The sequence below is a fragment of the Centruroides vittatus genome, unplaced genomic scaffold, assembly GCF_030686945.1.
Source record: "Centruroides vittatus isolate TY-2023 unplaced genomic scaffold, ASM3068694v2 scaffold_3046, whole genome shotgun sequence".
Taxonomy (NCBI): domain Eukaryota; kingdom Metazoa; phylum Arthropoda; class Arachnida; order Scorpiones; family Buthidae; genus Centruroides; species Centruroides vittatus.
The window spans coordinates 2281221-2306735 of NW_027122699.1; the positions used below are offsets into that span (position 1 = coordinate 2281221).

The window sequence follows — 25515 nt, forward strand, 5'->3', positions numbered from 1 at the left end:
ACCTGGGACTTTTTGGGACTTAAAATAGGGATTTTAAGAGGTTGGAGAGGAAAACCGAGTAAAATAAGGTTAGGAGCACGTGCTTGCTTAGTTACACAATTAAAAAAGTTTTTAAAGTTGTATTTATTTAAACAAATTTTGATAAATTTTTGATAAAACTCGAGACGATAAGAATGAAAAATGAGATTATTCATTGATTTATTAGCTTTATCTCCATACTCTGTGATGTAATAGAGAAATATTATTGCATCCTCATTAATTTTCTGCGTGTTTTTTTAAAAAGAACTGCAATTTTAATTTGTAAAAAACACTCGTATTTACTTTAAAATTTTAATTTCTTGTCCAACTTTATCATTTTTTCCTCGTAGAGATTGCGAGGTTTAAATCATTACAAAATGCAACACGATAGCTCGAGTAAGTGGATCTTGTATCTTAAAAATTCTCAAATTTCACGGTTTTATTTTCTAAAATAATATAATATTTATGCCTTTAAACAATTAAAATATGGAAAATTTTTAGAATAAATCCTTCCTGTAAATAATTTGCAAGTCGTAGATCAATAATTAACTCGAATTCTTTCGGGGAACCGCGAACTACAATTTGAAAAGTTAAAGTTTAACATTATTAATAAACTTCCTCAAAAATTCTAGAAATGTTTTACGTAAGTTTAATTTTTTAAATCGAAGTATATTAAGAAACTAACTGTTTATTTATTTAATTTTTATTGTCTGCAAGATTTAGGAGATTGATAATTTGTTTTAAGTTTCTAAACCACTTTTGTGTTTAGCTTTCCAACCTCTGATCTGGAGATAAATGTATTGTATGGAGGGAAATTAAAAGTGGTAGCGTAGGGAATTATTCAGGTAGCAGAACGTGCAGGATGGGGAAATTTTCGGGTCGCAGAACGAGCAGGGATGGGGAAATTTGCAGGTGTTAGAAAATGTGTAGGTAGTAGAATTAGTAGGGGTTACAGGTAGTACGTGTAAAAAGCTTTCAGTTAGTCGAATGAGTAGGATTTAGATAACAGGGATGAGCAGCTGCTTTAAGTATCGAGGAGAGAAAGTTCAAGTGAAATATGCCACTTTAACATGAATAATTAACGACCGAAACCGCATAAAATTTAGTTTTCTAAACAAGTTTCTCAGGAATAGAAAACAGGATAAATGTAGATAGCGTTATCCTTGATGTCTGGATCCTTTACACAAAGAAAATATAAAGAAAAATGTCGCATTTATTGATTTAAGGTCGTTTCTCTTGGCACGCGTACAACTTTTTCTCGAATTTAATTAATTTTTTTCGGTTAGTGTAAATCATCGCCATCAGAAATTTAATTCTTTACATTAATTCTTAACAAACAAGTTAATAAGGGGTGACGTTAGATGACGTCTCTTCATTGTTGCTAAGTGATTGAAACGTTATCAGTGAGTGACGTCTGTGCCAAAACATGTGCAATGAGGTGACTCGTATTTGTTCACCCGATTGGTTAATTTCCTCATATACTCCACCCCTTTCTCTAACTAGTTTCTTTGAATGGAACTGACAGTCGATGCAATCGTCCTTTTACTCTTTCACTCCCAAAGTGCAAATAACGAGAGGTAAGTTTCGGCGCTTCTGTGCCCATTGCTCTTATAAAATTTCCAAAAATTTAATTTTTTAATAATTTAAAATTAAATAAATTGATCTAATAACCACTAAACAAAGAAAAAACAACGTGAATAACCTCGCAAAAGTTCTAAAAAAACAACTTGTAGTATTCTTGGAAGGGTGACGTTACTTTAAAGGTCACCCCATTGAATTTTCGATCATTTTTTGGTAATTTGGATGGTTTGGAACGGGAGAGAACTTTTCAAAAAATTATTTAAAGATCGAATCTTGTGGTCTGTGCAATTATTTACGAAGTTAATGCACGTAAAGGTGGGAAAATGTAGAAAAAAATGTTATATATATATTGGTCAAGGCCAAGGACACAAAGCTGAATCAAGGAGAAATGTCTGTTGCCAAGTTAATGGATTTAGTTCGTTTACTTCTTTAAATCTTTCATTTTTAAAGATTTAAATTTTATAAAAAGACAATTACATTTATGTAATTCTACTTATTGCTTTTGTTTATTTAACAATAACGTTTACCTCATATTTTTGTTTTTATTATTTCACTTCGTATTCCGATTATGTTAGTCATTTGTAATACTTTCTGTTGTATCCACATTTGTTTATTTATATTGTTTACTTATTTATACATATTTATCTTTTCGCTTTTATTACTTATTTGTAACTCTTTCACTTCATTTTTCAATTAAATTAGTTGCACTATTTTGTGCCTTAATTTCCCACTCGCTACTTATTTACCTCGTTTTCTGTTCACACTACTCACCTGTATTATTTATCACGCCTTGTTTTCCACTTAAGCTATTCATTTACCTTGTTTTCCACTCATTCCACTCGACTTTTTACCTTGTTTTCTTACTCACACTATTCACTTGTGTTACTTTCTGCATTGTTTTCGACTCACATTACTCTTCGTGTTGTATACTAGTTGCTTTCATTCCTAGAAACCTTATAACACATATATATTTATTTATTCTTTCCTTTTTTATATTTTTAGAACAGAGTTCTATTTTAAATAAATCGACCAGAATATTTATTTATATCCCTCCTAATAATTATAATCTCGTGTTTATTATTGAAACCATTTAATTATTTGAACAAGAAGTAAGTGTGCAATAATCAAAAGCCATTATATTTATGTGTACATCTGTACTTAAATTATTATAATTAATTAAAATATACATTACCTCGTTCCCATTAAAGAATTTAAAAAAAACTTTTCTGGTTTTTTTTATTAAATAGTACATAACAGAAATTAGGTTACACAAAATATTCGACAGGGAAGCTTAGATTATAAAGTTTATTTATGTATTTATATATATCCTGATCGTATTTTAGATTAGAAATAAAATGAATTTTATCTTAAAAAAAAAAAGCGGAAGTGAAGTGCAGCTGAAGGTAGTGACGTTGTGTGACGATGTAACAGCTGTTAGATACGTCATCATTATAGTATGACAGGTCAAGCGAATATCGTCCAATGGCTGTAGGCTTTTACACGTGGAAAAGTTTAAAAATTTGCTGTGTAATCTGTTAGAAACGTTCTAAAGGTTGTGTTCTAAATAACAAATTTAGGTTTGTTTACGGTTTACTTTAAACTACTTCCTATTTTTATTTTATTTTATTTTTTGGTATAAACACCAGATTATTTTTAAAATATACTGTAAAATATGGACATTGTAACTGTATATTTATGTGTAATTTGCATAATTTAATTAGGTAACACCGAGCAATTTGTTTACACTGTGCAAAGTCACGTTGTTTAATTTTAATTATTGAATTTCGCACATTTTTGTTCCTAGATGTCGCTATTCAGGTATACGTACTGTATCTCGGTATTCGAAAGGTTAATTGCAACATAAATTGCATTGCAAGGTGCAGTATTGATGTAAAAATCGAATTTATGAAATAAAATGAATTTATTAGAACATAATTAACCAATTTTAACGCAATTTAAGACTTGCAAATATTAAGTACTCTGTTGCAACATTGGCAAATATCTTGGAAGATTCTATCGAAATCTGTAAAAAATCAGGTTTTGCAGTTAAAAATCAATTTGCCAATTTGCTCAGACGTGTTTTTATTAACCAGCGGGTCACGAACCATATTTATTGTGTAATGTCATGGACTTCTAGTACATGTAAAGAAGGTCGTCAACTCTAGAAGGTTGGGAAATTCTGTCTGAGTTCATAGCTTTAATTTAATGATTGACGTGTTAAATATGTGGTATATGAAATACTTACCATTAATTCGTTTCAGTTCTAGGGATTATCAAAATGAGTCTCTCAGAAAACATGACAAGAACCTTATGGAGGGCTGCTGATGCCGTTTGTTTCGACGTCGATTCCACTGTTTGCCAAGATGAAGCCATCGACGAACTGGCAAAATTTGCTGGAAAAGAGAAAGAAGTTGCTGAAATGTAAGCCAAGATGGACATCGCCGATGTTCTTCGATGACTACTAAAAAATGTGGATTTTAAATGTAAGATTTGTTATTGATTAGGACCCAAATAGCCATGAGAGGAGGGATGTCGTTTCGAGATGCCCTGGCTCAGCGGTTGGAACTGATACGACCAACTGGAGCGATGCTTCAGGAGTATCTGAGGAGTCATCCACCTCACTTAACAGCGGGCATTAAGTAAGTAATTCATAAAAAAACAAAGTGCAATGTGTACGACATTAAGAACATTATCCATAGCTGTGATTTATGAAATTAAGATCACTGAAATTTTCATCTGTTTGTAAATTTTAGAGAACTTATAAGTATTCTACACAACCGCCAGATTCCTGTATACCTAGTATCTGGTGGATTCCACGCAGTTATCGAACCTGTAGCGGAAGAACTGAGCATACCAATGAAGAATGTATTTGCAAACAGGATTAAATTTTATTTCGATGGTAAACTGATGCAAAATTTTTATTATTTTTAGCTATTTGTGGTATTTTAAGCGTTTACTTCGATTATAAATAGGAACGTATGCTGGCTTTGACGAAACGCAACCGACCTCAAATCAAGATGGCAAAGCGCAAGTTGTCAACTATCTGAAACAAACGTATGGATACGAAAGATTGGTTATGGTTGGAGATGGAGCAACCGATTTAGCTGCTTGCCCACCTGCTGTAAGTGAAAAGAAATGAATTTTTGCTGCAATTAATTGCTTTTCTGCTAATGTCTGTCAAGTCAATGCACCTAATCTGTGCTGCTCCTAATCTTTGCTGTTACTTATCTATTCGACAAAATTGATTATATAACTCCGCTCTATTATCTTAATTTCCTCGATATGAAATTAAAATTCAACTTAAATGATGATAATTTCGTATCGATGCCGCATAGTAACAGCGACGAATTCTCTTCAAGCGGCATTTTACAATTGCAAAATTCAGTAAAAATGAATATTGAATATGAATAACGTATATTTTCTCTTAAATTACAGGAAGGTTTTATTGGTTTCGGAGGTAACCAAGTCAGGGAGAGTGTTAAAAAAGAAGCAGCATGGTTCGTCACAAGTTTCTATGAACTGATAGAAGAATTAAACCGGAATTAAAGATTTTAATCTGTTAAAAAATTATATTTTAAGAAACATAAACCAGATTAACACCGTGAAAACCAATCAAAATTTTATTTATAATTGTAATTACCATAACAACAAAGATGGTCTTCTGTATTTTAAAACGTATTATTTGTTAAAGAATTTAAGTTTTATGGAAAGAAAGTATTTATATATTAGTAATGTTAGATAATTTATATTTTCAAAGAATTTTGTAAAAATATATTTTATATATTATATTATATAATAGAAACCCGTGTAGATACCTAACTTTTTATATACTATAAAGTAATATAAAATTATATCAGATGATATTTTTATCTGTATTAACGTTCTTGTATCAACTTTTCTAGATTTATACTAAAAAAAAACAGCCCCCTCTTATTTGTACTAACGGTAAACGGTTATTAATAAAACTCTTTCAACATATTTATATTAATTTTGTTCGTTTTTTTGTGTTTTACACACAGATATTCATTTAAAATTTAATGATTTTCATGACTATTTTTGTCTCGGTCAAAAAAAAATATGCGAAATCAAGAATTATTTCTTCGTGTCTGAAATATTTTCGGTGAGTCGTGTTGAATTTTTAGAAAGTTATTTAAAAAAAAAACGGTTTTTTGAAATCTGTGAACAACCGGTGAAGGCATGGTTCCCAAACGTCCACTGTTTCATATGTAATTTAAATCGTAAAACTAGCCTTAGTAACATATTGAACTATGGGTAAATAAAAACCATGTTTTTTCCTGTTGAAAAATGTACCAGACATACTTTTAATCAATAATTTAATCATAAATGCTATTTAATGCAATATATACTGTACTCCAAGTACATTACATTACAAATTTGTTCAAATACACCATGTGGCATAACGTTTTTCACTGTCTGAAGTTCACGTAAATCTTGCTGCAAAACTGTATCACTTGACAAAACGGACACATTGTACCTTCGAATCTATGGGATTATCGATCATACCGCAGTATCATGTTCGCACCGATCAATTTAAAGCATCTCTTCACCTTGCATAGTTTTTGCAAGAGGCGGTTTCGGCCTTCTCAAAATGTCAAGAAGTGACGTGGTACGTTTGAAACGTTAGGTCCCAATATGCTTTATTTCGTGAGTTACTTTATAATATTACCATTTTTTCTACTCTTTTCACTAAGAAGACCTTCAAGCTCATGATGAATTCAACTAGATCTAAAGTGGGGCAACCGGATGGTGAGGAATGGGTCCATCCGGGACAGACCATCCCCAAAAAGATTTTTGAGGGTTTTTGACCCGGCTGGATTCGTTCCCAGTCGCCAGAGCAGTAGCCGACAACTTAACGCTTGTAACTGATGTTCTAGTATTCAGTTTTATATCCTCTACACGCCCACACTAACATCTTGTAAATATTATCGCTTTTTGTCTGGGTTCATGTTTCTTGCAATAGTCCAATTTTGGGCTTATTGCACAAATTTATCACGTCTTGTAGGTTAAGTGATAAAACGAAGTCAGAGATTAACATCAAAAATACACGTTTTATTAGTATTAGAAATGCTTTTTTTCGCAATTTAATTTCATACAAATCTTTCATGGATAAAAATTGTATATCGAATGCTTCTGCCGAAAATCCGGACCAGCTTCGATCCTCGATCCTTCATACAGAAAAATTGGCATCTCATGCCGTTGAATTTAATTATTATTAATAATTAAAGCAAAATATTAACAGATAATGTAAATAAGATAAATTTTGTTTATGTTTAGTAATTAAATCAATTATTTGAAGTTTTTAATAAATGTAAATACAATATTTTATTACTTTCAAAAATGTATCTGTTTTTAATATACGTTCGAATTAATCGCTTATTATTTATTTAATTATCACTACGATTAAAAATATAATAAGTTTTTGAAAATAATTAATGTACTTTTATATTTACGAATAAAAATTTTGAAATTGGAGTACAATAAAAATTCAATTTTAGCCACTAGAGTTCCGAAGTTTAAAGCTTAAATACTACAAAGTGATTTGCTAATGAAATCACGTGATAATTACGTAATTCGTTTAATCACTATTTGTCGATTGTTATAATTTCAATTATCTTCGAGTAAAATTAAATTAAAACGGCAAAATTATTTTTAAAATACCAGAAATCAATAAAAATTAGTTTTACCGATTATATTTAATTACTTAATTAAAAAACAAATATAATTTTTAAAAGTTACAAAGATCATTATTTTTATTAAAAAGTTTTATAAATTATTAATCAAATTAATTTAAAAAATTTTTTAAAATTATAATTAATAAAAATAAGTATTATTTTTTTTATATTATGAAGTTTTTAAAATTTTATAATTTGTAAAAATGTTTTCGACACCAGATGTCGCTATGAAGGTCGTTTGATAGTAGCGTTTGGTTTAAGATGGCTTCTTCGGCTCCTATAATTTAATTAAAGGTAATTTGTGATATTTTTTACACTTAATTTGCGATTTAGTTGCAATAGAAATAAACAGGAACGTTCATAAAGTAAATAAAAGCAGATTTACTGATGTAAATTCGAATTTTACACGTTAAAATCGTTAATTATTCTGCATCATCGCTAACAACAAAAGGCTGGTAATTGATAATGAATAAATGAATTATAATTAAAATCAATTGATATGTTAAGGGTTTAAACGTTAAAACTTCGCCTTTATATGATGATTTATGTGAAAATATGACGTCAAGTGTAGCTTCTGTGACGTACTACAATAGTGCAAGTGTTTGGTGAAGATCAGCTGACTGACACCAGTTTTTTTATTTTTCTTTACCTGAACTGTATTTTGCACAAACTTACTTGCATTAATGCCCGAATTTTAATCAGTAAATGGTGGAAATGTGTCGGTTTACGTTTAAATATAATATTTTACAGGAAATTCACTAATGTTTATTGTTTTGGTAACATTCCAGGATAATCAATAACTTCTGAAAAATTTATTGTGTTTTTGTTATGAGTTAAACAATGGAGGGGACTTGCACAATAGAAAATCAAATGAATAGTTGACTGGTTCTATGGTTATTTGCTTGAAATGGCAATTTTTATGCATCTGTATTTGATAAATGTAAGTGTATTGTGTTAAGGAAGGAAGATGTGAACTCTAAATGAGGAGTTTCCCATTGCCGGAGTTGCAGACCACCTGTATAAGCGAAAATATCAAAGGAACCGTACCTGTATGTGTGACACTTTGACAGATATTTGCCTCCAAGGTCGGATTTTACCTTGTTTTGGTAAAATGCCTATTCTTCACAATCTTTGTGTAGTTGTGTGCTGTGGTGCTTGCTATCACTTGCATCAAAGTGCACGTGTTGGGGCCAACCCCCGTATCCCCTAAAAGTATACGGTGCTCCACGAACAGTCAGTTGGGCTACTCAAAGCTGGCATAGTTGTGTGGGCTAAATAGTTAAATGCAATATGCAATAATCTTAGTGGAGCGATGCAATTTCTGGGGGGGGCAATCTTGTGAAGGATCACATGTACGGGTATTGTTCCTTTGGCATTTTTGCTCCTATGGGTATGGTCTACAGCTCTGATAAGGTCCCAACTGTCTTGTCGATAGGTGTAATTGTACTGTATTTTGTAGTTTTAAGTTATGGGATCTGTAATTCCTGTAACTCAAAAAGCAATTACTTTACAAACATTAATTTGGATTTAATTTAATAAAATTACTTTAAAATTGTTTAGATACTGTACCTGGCTGGCTATGTGATAACTGTACATCTGGATTCAAATCTGATTGCAACTCTCACGATTTATTACGGATAGTTTGATAGCCCAGGTGTAATCCTTTGTTCTAGCAGACTTCTGACCTGATCTATATACAGTTTTTAATTTGCTATTGTCTTGTGAGAGAGTAATCGACAATTAGCTTGAAGAGCTAAAAATATGAGTTGTTAACTTTAAATGTTTTGAAAGTAATTATTTTTTAAAATCTATTAAAAAGGATTAAGAAAAATTATTCTTAACTTTTGTATTTACTAACCTTGGGTATTGCACTACTAAAAATTATATTAAAAATATATAAATTTTGATAAAACTTTGATTAAAATGTATAGTTATCCTTTTTACTTTCCCAGCTTTTCATTCAAGGTGAATGTTAAAATAACCATAAATCGGTATTTAAAAACTTTAAAACTATTTATTTTTTCTCGTAGATGTATTTTGATACTCCAATCCTCATCAGTACGTTATTATACATCAAGGACATAGCTTTGCATATAAACAATAAATACAGTCATAAAACTAAAAATACTAAAGTACATAATATTTTTTACAAAACTTACCACTTCCACTTAACAAAATTTCTCCACAACATTAAAGTCCTAGTGTCAGCACCATCCACGTTCTCATACCATTCTGGCAACACATTTATATCTGTATTTGAATTTAGTAAATTTACTTTTAGCAGTTGTTGTGGATAAATTCTTAACAGTTGTTGATGAGAAGGGCAACATTCAATCCCTTTTTCCCTGTGATGTTATTTTAAAGATTGTGTTAAGAAAGTAGTTAAAATATTTCGAAAACTAGGAAAAAAACACTTTTATCTCTTAATTTTTTGACTACGACACTACTATTTCTTTCTTCTCTCACTGTTGTTTTAACAGAATAGAGTTCGTTAATTCTGTAAATTTATGTAGGACTAAAATTTTTATATTCTGTGGAAAATTTCATTTTATAGTTTTATTGTTCAGCATTTTAAACTGAGAAATTTAAATTTGTCAGAAGAAAGCACAAATTTAGTCTGGATTTTCACTTGAAGGATTGATCTTTTTATATTACCAAGATTTGTTCCATTCTGTGATCTTTCATCTACATTTTTTACATCTGTTTCAGTTTAAAGTGTAATTTGTTGGCATTATTATCTCATGATTTATCAAATTACTTTAGTAATAACAGTTGTCAATTCAACAATGTGTCTCGAATTACATTGAGTAACTGACTCCAACAGATTTTTGTAATTACATTCATCAACACTTCAAAAGTTTTTATGATTTGTGTTAGAGACAAAATTTATGATGCATAATTATTTGGAAGTTAAATTTTATGGAGTGAAATATTTAAAATAATTGATATAGTATTGTTGCTGTTTATACAATTTCTATGTATAACATCCTTTTAATCCAAAAAATTTTTCTTGATATATGATCTCACAGGTTTTTGGTCAGAGAATTGCGGTTTTATTTTTAAAATATTTGACCTACACATGCATTTCGGGTTGGTTTAAGTTTCCAACCCCTCTTCAGTGATATCATATAAGGGTACATATTAAAAAGTATTATTCCTATATTTTTATCTTCCATAGGTGTATATAACAATTCAATTTTTCCAGTAATTATGCATTATATTTCCCTTTTTTTTACATTTAAAGTGGGTGGATATCAGTTCATCCAAACAGTAAAAACGTACCGACAAAGGGTGTTAACCAGTATTAATCCAATTTATTCTAAACTATTTTTTAAAAATAAAAGCGTAATTCTTTGACCAAAAAGCTGTGAGATCGTATATCAAGAAAAATTTTTTGGATTAAAAGGATGTTATACATAGAAATGAAAATAATGAGTTTTGAGTTTTGTTAAGTAAGAATAAATTTAAAAAGTAATATAAACCCTCATGTAATATGTAATATTTGTCAGCTCTGTATCCATGCTCGGTGCATGTATAACAATAATCTGTTTCAAGGTTGCATTGTAATGTTCTGTAAAGGGTTCAAGTTAAATGCTTATTACTGGCAAATCTCATTCAAACTGATCTGAATATTGATCAACACAGTGAAAAATACACTATGTATTATTACCAGGTGAGTTTTCTACTTCCATAAATATGTAGGAAGCTTTAATAAAAGAACTTTTAAAAGTGGTTGATGAATTTACACATTAAAAAAATACACGAAAAGACTAAAATGTCTTGATTTTTGTCATGTCGAATCACTAGGAACAACAGTTTTCCATTGCAGAGATGACCTTTTATTAGAAGTTATGCCTCTGCAATGGAAGACTGTTGTTCCTGGTGAATCAACATGGGCAAAAATCAAGATATTTAGTCTTTTTTGCGAATAGAAGAAACTTGGAAATATTAGGATCTATAGAACATATCTATGGAGGAATACCAAACACATTCAAATGATGATAATCTTTGAATTTAACATTGTGTTTACAATAAGCATGTATCAAATGATAAAATTCACATATTCGAATCTCTATCATTCAGTGTGTGAATCAGTTCTTTTTTTTCTTTGAGCAATAGCTAAATTAAAATATCATCATAGAAACCACTATCCCATGGTACACTTTGAACACTGGCATCTTGAAGAGTGGTGAAAAATGACCACAGCTTAGTTTCTTTTGTGTAGAATCTGGTCCGGTGTAGCAAAAGCTTAAAACCACTGTTAGATAGTTACATATATTCAGTAAGCTGAAAACTTGCTCAAAATTGTCAGATAATAAAATTGTTAAACTGTTTGATGATCTCAGTTGTAATGTAATAAATTAGATTTTTATTTAACTATTATGAAACACTTAGTTAACGTTATGTAAAAAGATATATTACTTTTGAAAAGTAAAGGGGCTAAATCGGAAAGAGTTAAGGGAGTAAATTCTAGTAAAAATCATGCATATGTAAACAATACATAAACACAATTTCTAAGTAATGCCAAACAATCTGTTCTATTATTGTACTATAATAAAATTACTTTATTATAATTATTAAAATTATCGTGAGATGACAGCGTAACCACTTGTCTGTAATCAAATTACTTTACATCTAATTTTTAAATTAGTCTTACTGTAGCTTGATAATACAGCAAATCATTTGGCATTGTAGCAGAAATCTTCAAGAGACTATTTTTATTGTACTATCAACAATAATAAATTCATTCACCTTTTTCTTCACTTTCATTCTGAGGAACAGTACAAATGTCATTGATCTTTCTTATTTTTAGGCTACTTTAATGTCAGTGGTAAAAATATTATTTTTGTTTACTTGACTGTTTGACAGACAAGAAACCTAAAAAGGAGGATCACCATCATTAAACTGTTATTCCTGGATCCAAAATTGAATAAAAGATGAGTGAATTTGACATATTGATGTCAATTTTCACTTATAAATGTATTAATCACATTTCTTATGTGATTATTAGAAATTTTTAATAATGGGTGCTTACTACATAAAACATAGTTTACATAGTTAACTATGTAGTTTGCTTTGTTTTTATAAAAATAATTGAAAATATTACTTAACTACATTTAACATAGTAAGTTCATATGCATTTTGTGTGTCGAGTTCCAAGGCAAGTTAGCTGTCATGGAGCTCCTACTGCCTCAAGTTGCAGAGGCAGTTATTCTGTACACAACTGTATGTTTGTAATTTGTATTCATTGGTGTTATACAATTGGCACATGGTGGCACTCTGAAGTCTTATGTTTCACACTTTCCTGTCATTCTTTTCTTTTCTTCATTCTTCTCACTTCTGCTATAACCCTTCATATTTCCTTTTCCAAGGCTATACCTATTGGTGGAGGCCTTCTAATCCTTTGGTAAATGAAAATGAAAATTTAACATAGTAAGAAATAAGTAAACTGGATTAAAACAATAGTTTTGTTTTTGTTTCATCCTTATTTATTTAACACTTTTATTTCCTTTTTATAAATTGCTTTTATTTAACTTGCTTTGTATCATTTTCAAATTTTGCAACTCAAATTTCATCCACTTCTAATTAAGATGGAAACTTTGAGGACACGAGCAAGTCTCGTGACAATGCATTTTATGATGATTTACAGAATTCCCATCATCCTGCCTATTCCTAAACCCAAATAAGTATAATCAAATGTAGAATTTAATCTGCCATGGGGAGTGCTTTTCAGAAGGACTTCTATGGGAAAACTAGCTTTTATTTAGGTGTTAGACATGTGATATAAACCTGGAAAATCCGCACAGCCTATTGGTGAGTGCAAACCTCCAACCAGTGTTTGCCGATTTCGGCCACTGGTGGGCCACACTAACATTGTTGTTTTTCCAAATTTCTGATTTTATGTGAAAATTCCTGCCAACTGTTTTGATTTAAGCAGTAGAGTAGTAACTTGATACAAGTACAAAATGTAATAAAAATACATTTATGTACAAATAAACATCGCACTAAACCCGATAACATCAAGTCCCAAATTTATTTCTAATCTTTAATCGTATATATCCAAAAGTTAGCTTGATTATTTATGGCAGTTAGTGATGTATTACATTTACATAGCGAACCGTGTATTTACTTGCACGTGTATAAAAATATAACACCCGAATGGTTTTTCATTTGAATACGACTTTTATCATCTGGCAAATAAGAATTTCAAGTACCACAATTGCTTAGAAAGAAGTAAAAATGCTGAAAAAATCTTCATAAAAATCAAGACAATAGATTATACCAAGGGAACATTAGAGAGAATTAAAAGGAAAAGTAAGATTAGTTGAAATTAAACATGTAGTTAACTAGTATTTTAATTATATTAGTGGTTAAATAATGTCCTTCTTTAGAAATTTTGTAGTTGGAAATTGCTTATCAGTTTTTTGTATTTTGTAGAATGAAAAAATTTATACAGAACAAAACCAATTACCCTAGCTTTTGGAAAACTGGCCATTTTTGAAACCGATAAGCTGTAGCACAGCTTTAGTTTGTTGTGTGGCTGTTTTGTTTCGGTTTCTGTGGAGTACTCGTCGCACGACTCCAGTTCCGTTATATTGTTTACTTTTCTTTATTTAATTTTCATCCTAAGTATTACGCTACATAGGGTATTTTATATATTAAGAAGATTAATAATACTCAAACAGATCCTGCTCTAGAAGCATATTAATTTGTATCAGTTAAATACAATTTCATTCTTAACATTGTTATATTTTAAATATATTTTTAACTTGTGTCCAAAAAAATTCAGAAATTTGGACTGCTTGTCATATAATTTGTCTAGCAATGTATTATTATATTGTTTTATTCCAAAATAAAATATTTCCTATGAATTAACTATATTAGGCTATTCGTAAGAAACATCATTGTCGACATCAAACCTGTTTGTACTTTCCGGATATATACATAACAATGTTTGAGTGCTGTAATCTCAGGCTAGTAATTTTTTATCTGAATATTTCATATGTATTGCAATGATATTGAACAATTTTGAACAGCCTACAGGTTCAACCCAATTCTTTTTGATGTTTAATTCTTTATAGATCATTCTCTTTCTTTCTGTATTTCTATTATTATAATCTGTTGCCTAGTTGTTTATCTTACAGATAAAGTGTGATATGATTGTATTTTATGATATGTAAGTATGTATGCATAAATCTATTGTATAAATAAAAATTTGTTATTGAATCCCTTCCAATGATAGGTGTCTCACATAAGTGCCTGCCCTTGTAAAGAATAGCTCGTGTCTGTTTTAGTCAATTTTACATAGCAATGACGAGACATAGAATTAACATTATTTAAAAATACTGTAAAATTAAAATTTTCTTTAGTTAGAAATGATTTTTTCAATTTATCCAAGCAAAGATATGATTAAATTTTCATTCTTTTCTTACACAGTGGTGTCATTTTACCAGACTATCAATTAAAGTTTTTTTTGGAGATCAATACACGTTTCATTTAACCGATTGAAAGTATCTAGCAACAGCATCATTATAGATATTGATTCGAAACTGATAATGCTTAAGAGCCAATCCCCATTAAATTAGAATTATCTATCTAGGTCAAGGTAATCCGACGGATTTTACGTTTCGGATAACGATATTAATATTTTTTATTATTTTATTTATACTTACATATCTTTACATGCAAAATAATTAGATAGTTTGTAAGTAAAGATCATATTTAATTTATGATTAAAACAAATTTGATTTTATGTAGATGGTAGCATAGTCTTATAGTAATACTTTAGATGCAATTATGTATCAAATATTTAAATCAATGCACGAAATGAAATTTAAATGTCAAACATGGCGTAATTTCTACGACAATCAATTAAATACTAGTATTTTAAATAAAATTAATTAAATCACTTCATATTTTCCATTGGATGTCATTTCACTATCCAAAACAGAATATTAAATAGAACAAAATCAAACTATATATGTGTATAAATAAATTTTAAATGTGGAAAATAAATAAATGAAAATATTTAATTAAATATTGGGTGCATTGCCTAGTAAAGTGGCTTTAATACAGCTGGATAAACAAATCATTGACTGTCTGTTTCAAATGAAACAGGCTTGTATCATTGGCTTGCTTATCCAGCTGTATTATGTCCACTTTACTCGGCAACATGCCCATTATAAAAATAGACTAAAAACTATCAATTGGAAAATGTCAAAGATGATAATGGCACCTATGCCACTTTAAAATGCCTTGTATGTCAAAAGGACCATGCTTGAGTGTTGGTTATGTTTACGTATCCACTAAGATGATGACAATTGCACAGAGTATTTTCTATCCAAAGTGTTTTTGTGCCTCAAAAGCCATATTTGTGTATTGTCTTCATCCTTTATGTCTTTGAAATAATATACAGTACATTATTAGAAGTGGGGAGATTTTTTGTTTACAGTTGTTTAATTGAGAAATTTAAAGTGTAATATGAAAATTTTCAGTTATTATATACATATATATATATATATGTGATCAAGTCAGCTGTCCAAAGTAATAACTCGTGATTACATTCCTATTATCTATTACTATACAAATTTGATTTTATGTAGATGGTATATATATATATATACTGTATATATTTGTATAATGATAGGAATGTAATCATGTGTTACTTTGGACAGCTGACTCCATCTAGTGAGAATAATGTGAACTACATGTTTACATATAGCAAATAATAATTATTATTTTACTGTTAAAAAGTAAAATTATCAGCAACTTTTATTAGCAAAGCTGATTATCATCTATTTGTTTCCACTTATATTGTCAATTAATTAATATTTTAGGGTTCCATGGCTACTTAATTAAGAAACAAATTAAAAATTATATATATATATGTCTTTTAAAAGCTGGAATTTCTTGGATAAAATTGCAGAATCCTGCCTTTTGTATTTTTCCAGCAATTACTTTAATCACAGAAAAAATGTTTTTGTCCAAATTTTTACAGATCTGCTAGAAGCCATGGCAAAATTCAAAGTGCTATGTTGAGTTCTAAAATGGAACAATCAAAATATTCTTTGACATTACTTAAAATTCATATGTTATGATTCAGTATTTGTACATTTAAATAAAGTTAAATTGCATTGGATAATTATATAAATTAAATTATAATAAATGTGTATAAATCTTAATTTAAGCACAAGTAAGTGATGGTTTATGAAATTGCTGTCTGTTAGAAATAATGTTAGAGAATAAAGCATGCGAAGCTGTGATATTATAAGTCTTTTTCTATTGTTAATGCAAAGCCTTTAATTGCTGCATTATACGTGTCGACGGTCTCTATTATTATTAATTTCTCTACATTGAATATTTTTCTTATCAATTTGGCTTCTCCCCATCAAGGGGTCACCCCAGGATTGCTGGCATATTGGGATAAGGCAGTGCTGTAATTGCCTTTAAGGATGTCATATTTGTGTTCTTTTAATCTGGCCTATATTGGTTTATTACTTTAGCCTACTGTATAAATTAGGCATTTGTTTGTTGAAACTAGAATTGTAAAGTGGTACTTTATTTGACAAAGAAGCTAAGAAAGACAATAAAATTTAGAGATAAATTTGAAATGATCAAAGTTAGAACTGTGTGCTAGTAAGTTAGGAATGCACCAATGAACGAATTTAACATTGGATTGTCAAGTCAACCTTATATGCTGTTAAACAGGATGTCTATGTAGCTTTAACTTCTAAAATCCATGTCATACACATTAAATTTAGTAATCTAAGTCTGAATTAATCTATACAATTTTTGAGATCACTTGGATAGGTCATTTTCTAAAGTATAGAGTAATTCAAATTAAAGCATCCCTATTCAGAGAAATACTTGTAGAGAATTAATTGTTGTAACACCATATTTGGTGTGTACTTTTCAGATGGGAATGATATTTAGGTAAAAAAGAACATAATTCAAATACTGACTAAGAGAATTAGGGTAGATGTACCAGTTTTGGCCAGTGTACCAGTTCTGGCCAGAAAACAAATTTAACTTAAAAACATAATCACCATATATTCAAATCTGTCCAATGAAACAAACTTTTATTGTTAACTGTTCACACAGTTAACAATGAAAGTTTGTTTCATTTGTGATTATATTTTCAAGTTAAATTTATTTTCTGGCCAGAACTGGTACTACACTGGCCAAAACTGGTACATCTACCCTATAGTGCTTTAGATCAGGAAACAGGGTGAACTGGATGGATCTATGATTAGAAAATGAACTACACTCAATAGCATATTAAATTTTATTGCATTTATTCCATACATTTATGTATAAAGTGAATGCAACTAATTTACGGATTGAAATAAAGGTAGTTAGATATGAACAAAGTCAATAGGGGCTTCGGAAAGTTATCAAAGGCAGTCAGATGCAATATTTGTATGTGGATATTGTGCAGGACTAGAAGCTGATATACTACCATGTTTTTGCAATGAGTGAGTGTTTGAACTATTTTTATTCCCGAGATCTGTTTTCCGAGATGTAAAAAGTATAGAAATGGCATTTCACTCACTGGTTTTCTCTGTAGATTGTTCTGAATAAAGAGGGATACTTTAATTTTTTAGAGGATATAAATTGTTATAAATTAAAACTGATGCCGTCTGTGTACATTAGAAATTTATCTTTTAATTCATAGATTTATATCCTACTTTGCAACTTTAGTTTTCACGATTACTCTGATTATAATTAACATAAATTATTTAAATGTTAAAAATTACCATATCAAAAATTAATGTTAAATCTTTTATTTATAAGTATTCATTAATTTCTAAATATCTGAATTTACATCAGGGAGAAGCTTCATATAAATATTCATGTACCTTAAGTATCAATCTGGTGGTAGACGGTACTACTTTCTTTCTCTATGTACTCATCCTCCACATGCCGATGCTTCTGTCATTGTTTTGGCAACGATATGCCTGCAGAATATGTCTCGACTGTTGTTGGAGAATGACTCTACATACAGTGGAAGTAGTCAATACACCCGGTCGAGAAATTCCGGATCGTCCGGTCTACGGGTCGCAGATACATCACCGTGCAATCGTCCGTTTGGTTCTTTGAAGGAAGACCAGAGATGACAGATTCATCCAGAATGGTGAAGTCAGAGTTTGTCATGTAGTGACAATTAACACGCAGTGCCATCTAGTAATACATTTTACAATTACTTAGTTATTTTACTACATTAATAAATGAAAAATAAGTAAATTCTGTTCTTAGTTTTATATATCAAAAATAGATTGAATTAGAAATTTTTTCATATCTGTTGCATTTAATAATTCTTAACAACCTTTCTTTATAATTTATTAAGACATTTACCTTCGAAGGTGTGGATTTATGGATTTACTGATGATGATATTTATCATCACTTGGTCTGTCTGCATCTTTGGTGGTCTAAGGGTAGCATACAAAGGTACATATGTTACATGTAAGAATTAGTCTCTTTGATCAAATATATAATTTTTAAGTTGTAGGTAGTCATTTTATGTTAAATATTGAATTTTACTTTATCTTTGAATTTGATTAAGTCTGATATATAATATTAGATGTATTTTTTATGCAGAAAATAATTTAATGTTTAATCAAATGTACTAAATATTAATAATTATTTTATTTAATTTTTGATTTATAAACAAATTTTTTTAAATTACCAGTAAGTGAAAATTATGAAAGCTTCTTTCTTTATTTTTTAAAATATATTTTAGTCTTTTATAACTCTGTTTAATTTTAAAAGACAAGCAAGACCTATCTGTATTGAAATGATATTTGCTCAGTAAATTTTTCCACTAGAATTTAATTTATATATATGTTTTAATTATTTCAACTTTCTGCTCTCATTTAAGGTTGTTAGAAAGTGGAATATGTATAACAGGCAGATGACTAAAAATTTCAGAAGATCCTCATTTGTATCATTGATACTGATCTGTTGCTTATTGATATATTAGATCAATTTTTCTCGAATTATTATGCACTATTTCTTAGTGGTTTTTGAAATCTAGAGCTTTGATTAATAAAATAGAATTGTGACGATTATTTGTTATATCTGTCCAGGCTGAAATCCTCTTGTAAAATCTTAAATTTTCATTGCATTACTTTATTCCTTCATTCCTGCAAATTCTCTAATTTTGTCTTCCCCTTTTAATTTTTTCCCTCTATTTTCAATACAACATAGTCCTGGTTCATCTAATTCCATATTTTCTTGTGTGTAATATGTCCTGCCCATCACCACTTAAAGAGATTGCTACTACAGCATCACAGCTCTTCAGTTATTGAATAATACAAACTATAGTTAATATGTTGATGTTATATACACATTAGTTACTCCCGATGTTGAAAATTTGTATAACAGAACAATATGTAATAAGTTAGCACATTTAATAATTTTCTATTAATTGTTATTTTGGAATAAAATTTAGGAATTATACATTGTTATAGAGTCATATAATTTAAGACGTGCATTCTGAAGTATATTTTTAAGAATATAAAATATTATTTTGTAGAATTGAAATGTAAAATCTATATTCCACCATTCTATATGCAAATACTCCTAAGAATGCCCCCGTTTGGCTATAAAGTATAGCTCATATCTTGTATTTTTCTCTTTCAGCATAATGAAATAATATGGCTACCGGAGGAAAATGTGACAATATTGGAGACAGGTGTTTTGTCAGTTTTGTCTGTCAGAGATGCTGTCAACCGCTAAAACTCGACTCTTCTTTCAATGCCTTAGACGAACAAGTTCTGTCCGAATTCTCGTCAACGCCTTTGTTAAGTCGATCCGACAACGGAAGTGCCATTCAAATAATTGCTAATGACAAGGAAGGGGAGGGAGATGAATTGGATTATACGAGGAAGGTGATATTGCCACTCAAACTAACAGACAGTGGCAACGGGTTTATGCTGGTGAGTGAAATGCCCAACAGCAACAGAGAAAGTCTTAGTCATCATTTGGCAGTGACGGCGAGGCTCTTCGATATCCTTTCCGATCAGTCCGATATCGATCACCCGCTGTGCGAAGAGTGTTCCGATACGTTGCTCGATCAGATGGATCATCAGTTGAGAATAGCGGAAGACGAATGCAAAGATTATCGAGAATTTCTAGAGCAGCTGACGAACGACGATAGCGAAGTGGATTCTCAGAATCTAGAGCAGGAATTGGAGAGGCTGAAAGAAGAGGAGAGGAAGCTGCAAGAAGAATTGGCCGAAATCGAAGAAGAGCAGAATAAACTGGAAGAACAGAAGAAATTAGGGAAAGATAATCTGGATCAGCTAGAAATGGATGACGAGAGATACTGGCTCGAGTACAGTGACCTGAAATCAAAAATGCTGACTTTCGAGGACGATCAGAGGAGTGTAGATAACCAGCTACGTTATGCCAACTCTCAGCTAGAGAAGCTCAAGAAGACGAACGTGTTCAATGCCACCTTTCACATATGGCACAGTGGACATTTTGGCACCATCAACAACTTTCGATTGGGTCGTCTTCCGGCCGTGCCCGTCGACTGGGCAGAGATCAACGCAGCGTGGGGTCAAACGGTACTTCTACTTCATTCGTTAGCCAAAAAGGTCAATCTGACCTTTCAGAGATATCGTCTAGTGCCCTACGGAAACCACTCCTTCTTAGAATCTTTAGAAGACAAATCAAAAGAATTACCTCTTCACGGCTCGGGTGGCTTCAAATTCTTTTGGGACACGAAATTCGATCAGGCAATGGTTGCCTTTTTGGACTGCCTACAGCAGTTCAAGGAAGAAGTGGAAAAAGGCGACAAGAGTTTCTGTCTACCCTACAAGATCGAGAAGGGCAAAGTTGAAGATCCCAGCAATGGAAACACCTACTCGATCAAGATTCAGTTCAACTCCGAAGAGCAATGGACCAAAGCGCTAAAATTCATGTTAACTAATTTAAAATGGGGATTAGCTTGGGTATCTTCGCAGTTTACAAACAAATGATATTAAATAATAATTTAACGGCATAGAATTTAAATATAAATATATATATAAATACGTGTATAAAAGATCAGCGAATCAGAGTTTATAAATTTTGCTCTATATATACTGTATGTAAACTGTAAATTTGACGATAAATGTTGGAATTTTTTGTAAATTGAGAGTGAATGGTTCGAGTCGAATCCCCCCCCCGTGTACAGTAAATTTCTAGTATACGTGTGACGATGGGTGTGTAAATTACAGTATAATTGAACCAAAAGGACAACTACCTGCTCTACATATCTGTAACATATTCGTGTATTTGTTTCTACACAGTCAGGAATATGCTTGTCATATTGTACAAATAAATTTTACCAATTAAAAGCTTTATAAATTTAATATATTGATAAATTTTGCTATGTACAAAAATTCATCTCTCTCTTCATTGATATAAATTACGTTTTTCTGAGAATACAAATTGATGAAGAAAGTTTAAATTTATTTGAAATAAAACATCAAATCAGAATTAATATATATTAATTTATTTTTCTTACTTATTTCTGGAAAACGAGCCGATCGCACGGTAAATCGGGAGTGGCGAAATTAACTGGCAGGAGTCGAAAATACGCACGGTAGCCAATTAATACGAATCGCTGTAGTAATTTCAATCGTAAATATGCAAATTAACGGAGCGGCAACGCGTGTAAACAAGACACGTCGCTGATGGATCAAATACAAATTGCCCTTGGATTCAATATGGCAGCCCCACTAACAATGGATAGAACCACACGAGCGAGCCACGTTAGGTTTTCGAGTTTTCACACGTGTAAAGGGGTCCACACACGTTAGAAAATTCTTTGAGGAATTACTGCGCAGGCCTGGTCTCGAGGAAATTCAGAATTTCCTATCGCCCACGCACTAGGGGGAAAATCTTTGTTAGTCGACCGTGGCATCTGATGATGACGTACTGGCCATTCTTGGATTTGTATTAAAACTCGCGGAAAAAATTGCGTAGAAGTTTAAGGTGTAAAGAGTGGCTAAAAGAAAGGATCGTATTTCAATGTGAATCCGATTTCAGAATTGAAGTTAGTTCCTAAAGATTGGCACAACTAAGAATGGACGAAGTAACGTATTTAACCTTGCGCGGGGCGCTCCTAGTCCCTATCCCGGTGTAGGGCACACGGGGAACCCCCGTTGTCCCGTTTCAAAAATCAGTTTTATTCGTGGTTTCGTGATGTTAGGTGAGTAATCTATTGTGTTTTTGAAGTCTTAATGAAGAAAACTACTCAAAATATATCATTTTTATAAAGAAAAAAAAAAGTATTACGTTTCAGGAATTTTTATGAAAAAAAATCGCCAACTTCAGAAGTGTTTTGTACAAACTGTAAACAAGTCTGTTGCTATTTAAGCTCCGATTCGCTTTCTTGTATGTGTTTTTTAACTGTCCCAGCCATTAAGTGCTTTGTCACAAACCAGGGCCAAAAACATTTCAGTATTTCCAAAAGCACATCCCCTAATACTTTACGGCGATTAGAGGTTAAAAGGCAGATTATTGGCTGTTAACATGGATAGTAAACTTCTTTTACGCTGTAGTTGGTTAATTCCTTTGTCCGTGTTAGATCAACGAATCATCTAGGTATAAAAACAATTGTTGCTAAAGTTGCCGCGAAATGCCATGCCCCTCAGATTACCATCTTTGAATTACGTAAACAATCGCTATAATTAAAAATCGTGTTTATATGCCTTCTATGCTCTAATTGGTCATTTCTATCATGACAGACTTGAAATTAAGCAATGAGCTTTTTTTCAGAACCCTAACTCGGTTCCACCCTCTCGATTAGTCGCGCTATTCAAACTTCCTCCGTTAGGCGCGCGGGAAACCACGGTTACTCCGGAACTTTGGTGTGGCTTCGTGTAAAAATGAAATTTTGTACAAATTTGAGATTTTTTTCAGTGCAATCTTCAGTACCTCGAAGGAAGGTACTGAGGACTTTACTTTCCAGCATTTAATAGATAAAAAAATACACGCATATAAAAATGGCCGGTCGACACCTGTTTCCCGTGCGCCTGACGCAGGGTATAGTGTTACTTTATTGCCATAATATACATATTAACATTAAAATTTAAAATGTCATTTTAACTGGTCATTATTAAGACTATCCATTCTAATAGTGTTCTCGCTCCTGATAAAGTTGGGTGGAAGTGCTTGAAGAGGGACTGGAAATACCCGAATTGGAAAAAGACGAGCTAGAAATTGGTAGTTGGTATCGAATAAATTGCAGTGGCAAGTGTTGAGCTTCACAAACCAATTTGTCGGATAAGGTTAAGGTTCCTGTCTTCTTTTTCCCGCATTGCCTCGGAGCAATGGATGGAAAACATATCGACATTATTCCTCCAAGTGGATCAGAATTTTATAATTACAAAGGAAGACACGGCATGGTTTTACTCTCTTAGCAGATTGTATGTGCTTTGCTGTGCCTTATACCATCAATCCCTTTAACATACAGGATTACTCGACCGCCATATTAGATCAAATTAAACACTTGGTCAAACCGCGCTATGGGAGGCTCGGTGCTCAGGCCCGTTTCTATTGCAGGCTCTTAGTGGCATAGAGAATTAAATAGAGCAGGGAAGTATGAAAAATCATACTGTTTTTAACAATACCCAACTAGATTACGTAAGCGGTGATGTTTTCGAACAAAGTACACTAAATTATGATAACGATACGTAAATATAGTAAACGCATTATCAGTAATTACATTAGAATAAATATTTTCCCAGATTTTATCTCATAAAAAGTGACGTGTATAAAAAAATATACAAAGATTTGCGACCATATTTGTGTTTCCAGTGTTCTACGCCATCGTCACGCTTACATTAAAGATGGCGAACGGCTAATTTCCATAAAATGAGCACCCAATTTAAAAAAAAATTATCAACGCAACCTCGTTATAACGATCCAACTCTGTGATAAGGCAACTTCCTCCTGAAATTTGAACTGTTCAAAAACAGAAAGTAGTCAATAATGTTATCACTAATTTATATTGATACTGTTCAGATTTTCTTCGATAACTTTAATCCCGTGCATGCTGCGATTCATTGCGACGCGTTAATTTTCGTGATGGTCGTCGAGGATTACAGCGAGGGCTTACAGCATCTAAAAAGCGAAATAAGTAAGTGAAATTATTTACATTATCCAAAACAAAATACTTGGTAACATCTAAAGGGGTGTATTTTGTTCCCTACCTACGAAGGTCGTACAAACTTGACGTGTAGAACCGAAGACAAATTCCTCCTGAGATTTCTTCTAGCCAAGAAATGCGATCCAAAAAGAGCATTTACCTTATTACAGAATTATTATTTTGTAAGAAGAAGATACAGTCAAGTGTTTAGTAATTTTGTACCCTCGAGTGTACGCGATATTTTTCAGTCTGGTGTGTTTGAAGTCTTGCCACAGCACGATCAATTAGGAAGGAAGATCTTTCTTGGTAGAGTTAGTGAGTAACGTTTTTGATAATTCCCCGATTTAACGCTTGTAAAGTGCTCAAAACGGGGGGTAAATTTGGTTTACAGGTCGTTGGGAAGTTTATAAACACAATATCATTGATCTATTACGAGCTATGTTAATGATTTTGGAAACACTACTCGAAGAAGTGGAGGTACGGGAGAATGGTATTGTCATCATTTACGATTGTAGAGGGTTTACGTGGCGTCACGCTATACAGTTCACCCCCAGGATGTTATATTTAATTACGAAATTGTTAGAGGTAGGTGCTAAATCGGTTATTGTTAAAGACCTTTATCATTGATGTGGTGTTCTTGCAGAGTACTTTCCCTATTCGTTACAAAGAAATGCACATAGTTTACATGCACGCTCTGGCAAAAAATGTGACATCACTCAGCAAACCATTTATGACTAAAAAAATGAGGAAGAGGGTACGTACAACACGATTATTTTGAAAGCCGGTGTGTTTTTTTAAAATGATTTATTCGTCAATTTTAGGTGCATCTTCACGACAATTGCATGCAACAGTTGCACAGTTTTCTATCGAAAAATTCCCTACCAGAGGAATACGGCGGAGAATTGAAAAATCAAGATTTTAGGATATTTTTAGAAAAAGTTCTAAATTTAGAAGAAGAATTCGGCCACCATCAAAAATACTGGACCGAGAATTAATTTCGGGTTTTTTAAATGTTTATTTTGTATTTATAATAAAGTGATTTGGATTTTTAAATTGATTTTCTTTACGATATCCAACAT

At 31.4% G+C, this 25515-nt stretch overlaps 3 protein-coding genes across 3 annotated transcripts; all 3 read left to right on the forward strand.

The window, feature by feature from the left end:
* The first annotated feature begins 1445 nt into the window (after positions 1 to 1445).
* On the forward strand, positions 1446 to 5581 carry LOC136988135 (phosphoserine phosphatase-like). Its single transcript, XM_067285964.1, has 6 exons — positions 1446 to 1595; positions 3861 to 4020; positions 4104 to 4238; positions 4353 to 4498; positions 4572 to 4720; positions 5035 to 5581. Exons 1-6 carry the CDS (start codon positions 1547 to 1549, stop codon positions 5143 to 5145), a joined length of 750 nt encoding a protein of 249 aa, XP_067142065.1. The 5' UTR covers positions 1446 to 1546; the 3' UTR covers positions 5146 to 5581.
* A 1875-nt stretch (positions 5582 to 7456) lies between these two features.
* Atg6 (Beclin-1-like Atg6) lies at positions 7457 to 21653 on the forward strand. Its single transcript, XM_067285910.1, has 2 exons — positions 7457 to 7586; positions 19936 to 21653. Exon 2 carries the CDS (start codon positions 19950 to 19952, stop codon positions 21276 to 21278), a length of 1329 nt encoding a protein of 442 aa, XP_067142011.1. The 5' UTR covers positions 7457 to 7586; positions 19936 to 19949; the 3' UTR covers positions 21279 to 21653.
* Positions 21654 to 24347: 2694 nt separating this feature from the next.
* Positions 24348 to 25489, forward strand: LOC136988102 (alpha-tocopherol transfer protein-like). The gene is made up of 5 exons (XM_067285913.1): positions 24348 to 24427; positions 24509 to 24751; positions 24828 to 25021; positions 25080 to 25190; positions 25258 to 25489. Exons 1-5 carry the CDS (start codon positions 24376 to 24378, stop codon positions 25429 to 25431), a joined length of 774 nt encoding a protein of 257 aa, XP_067142014.1. The 5' UTR covers positions 24348 to 24375; the 3' UTR covers positions 25432 to 25489.
* The last annotated feature ends 26 nt before the right edge of the window (positions 25490 to 25515 follow it).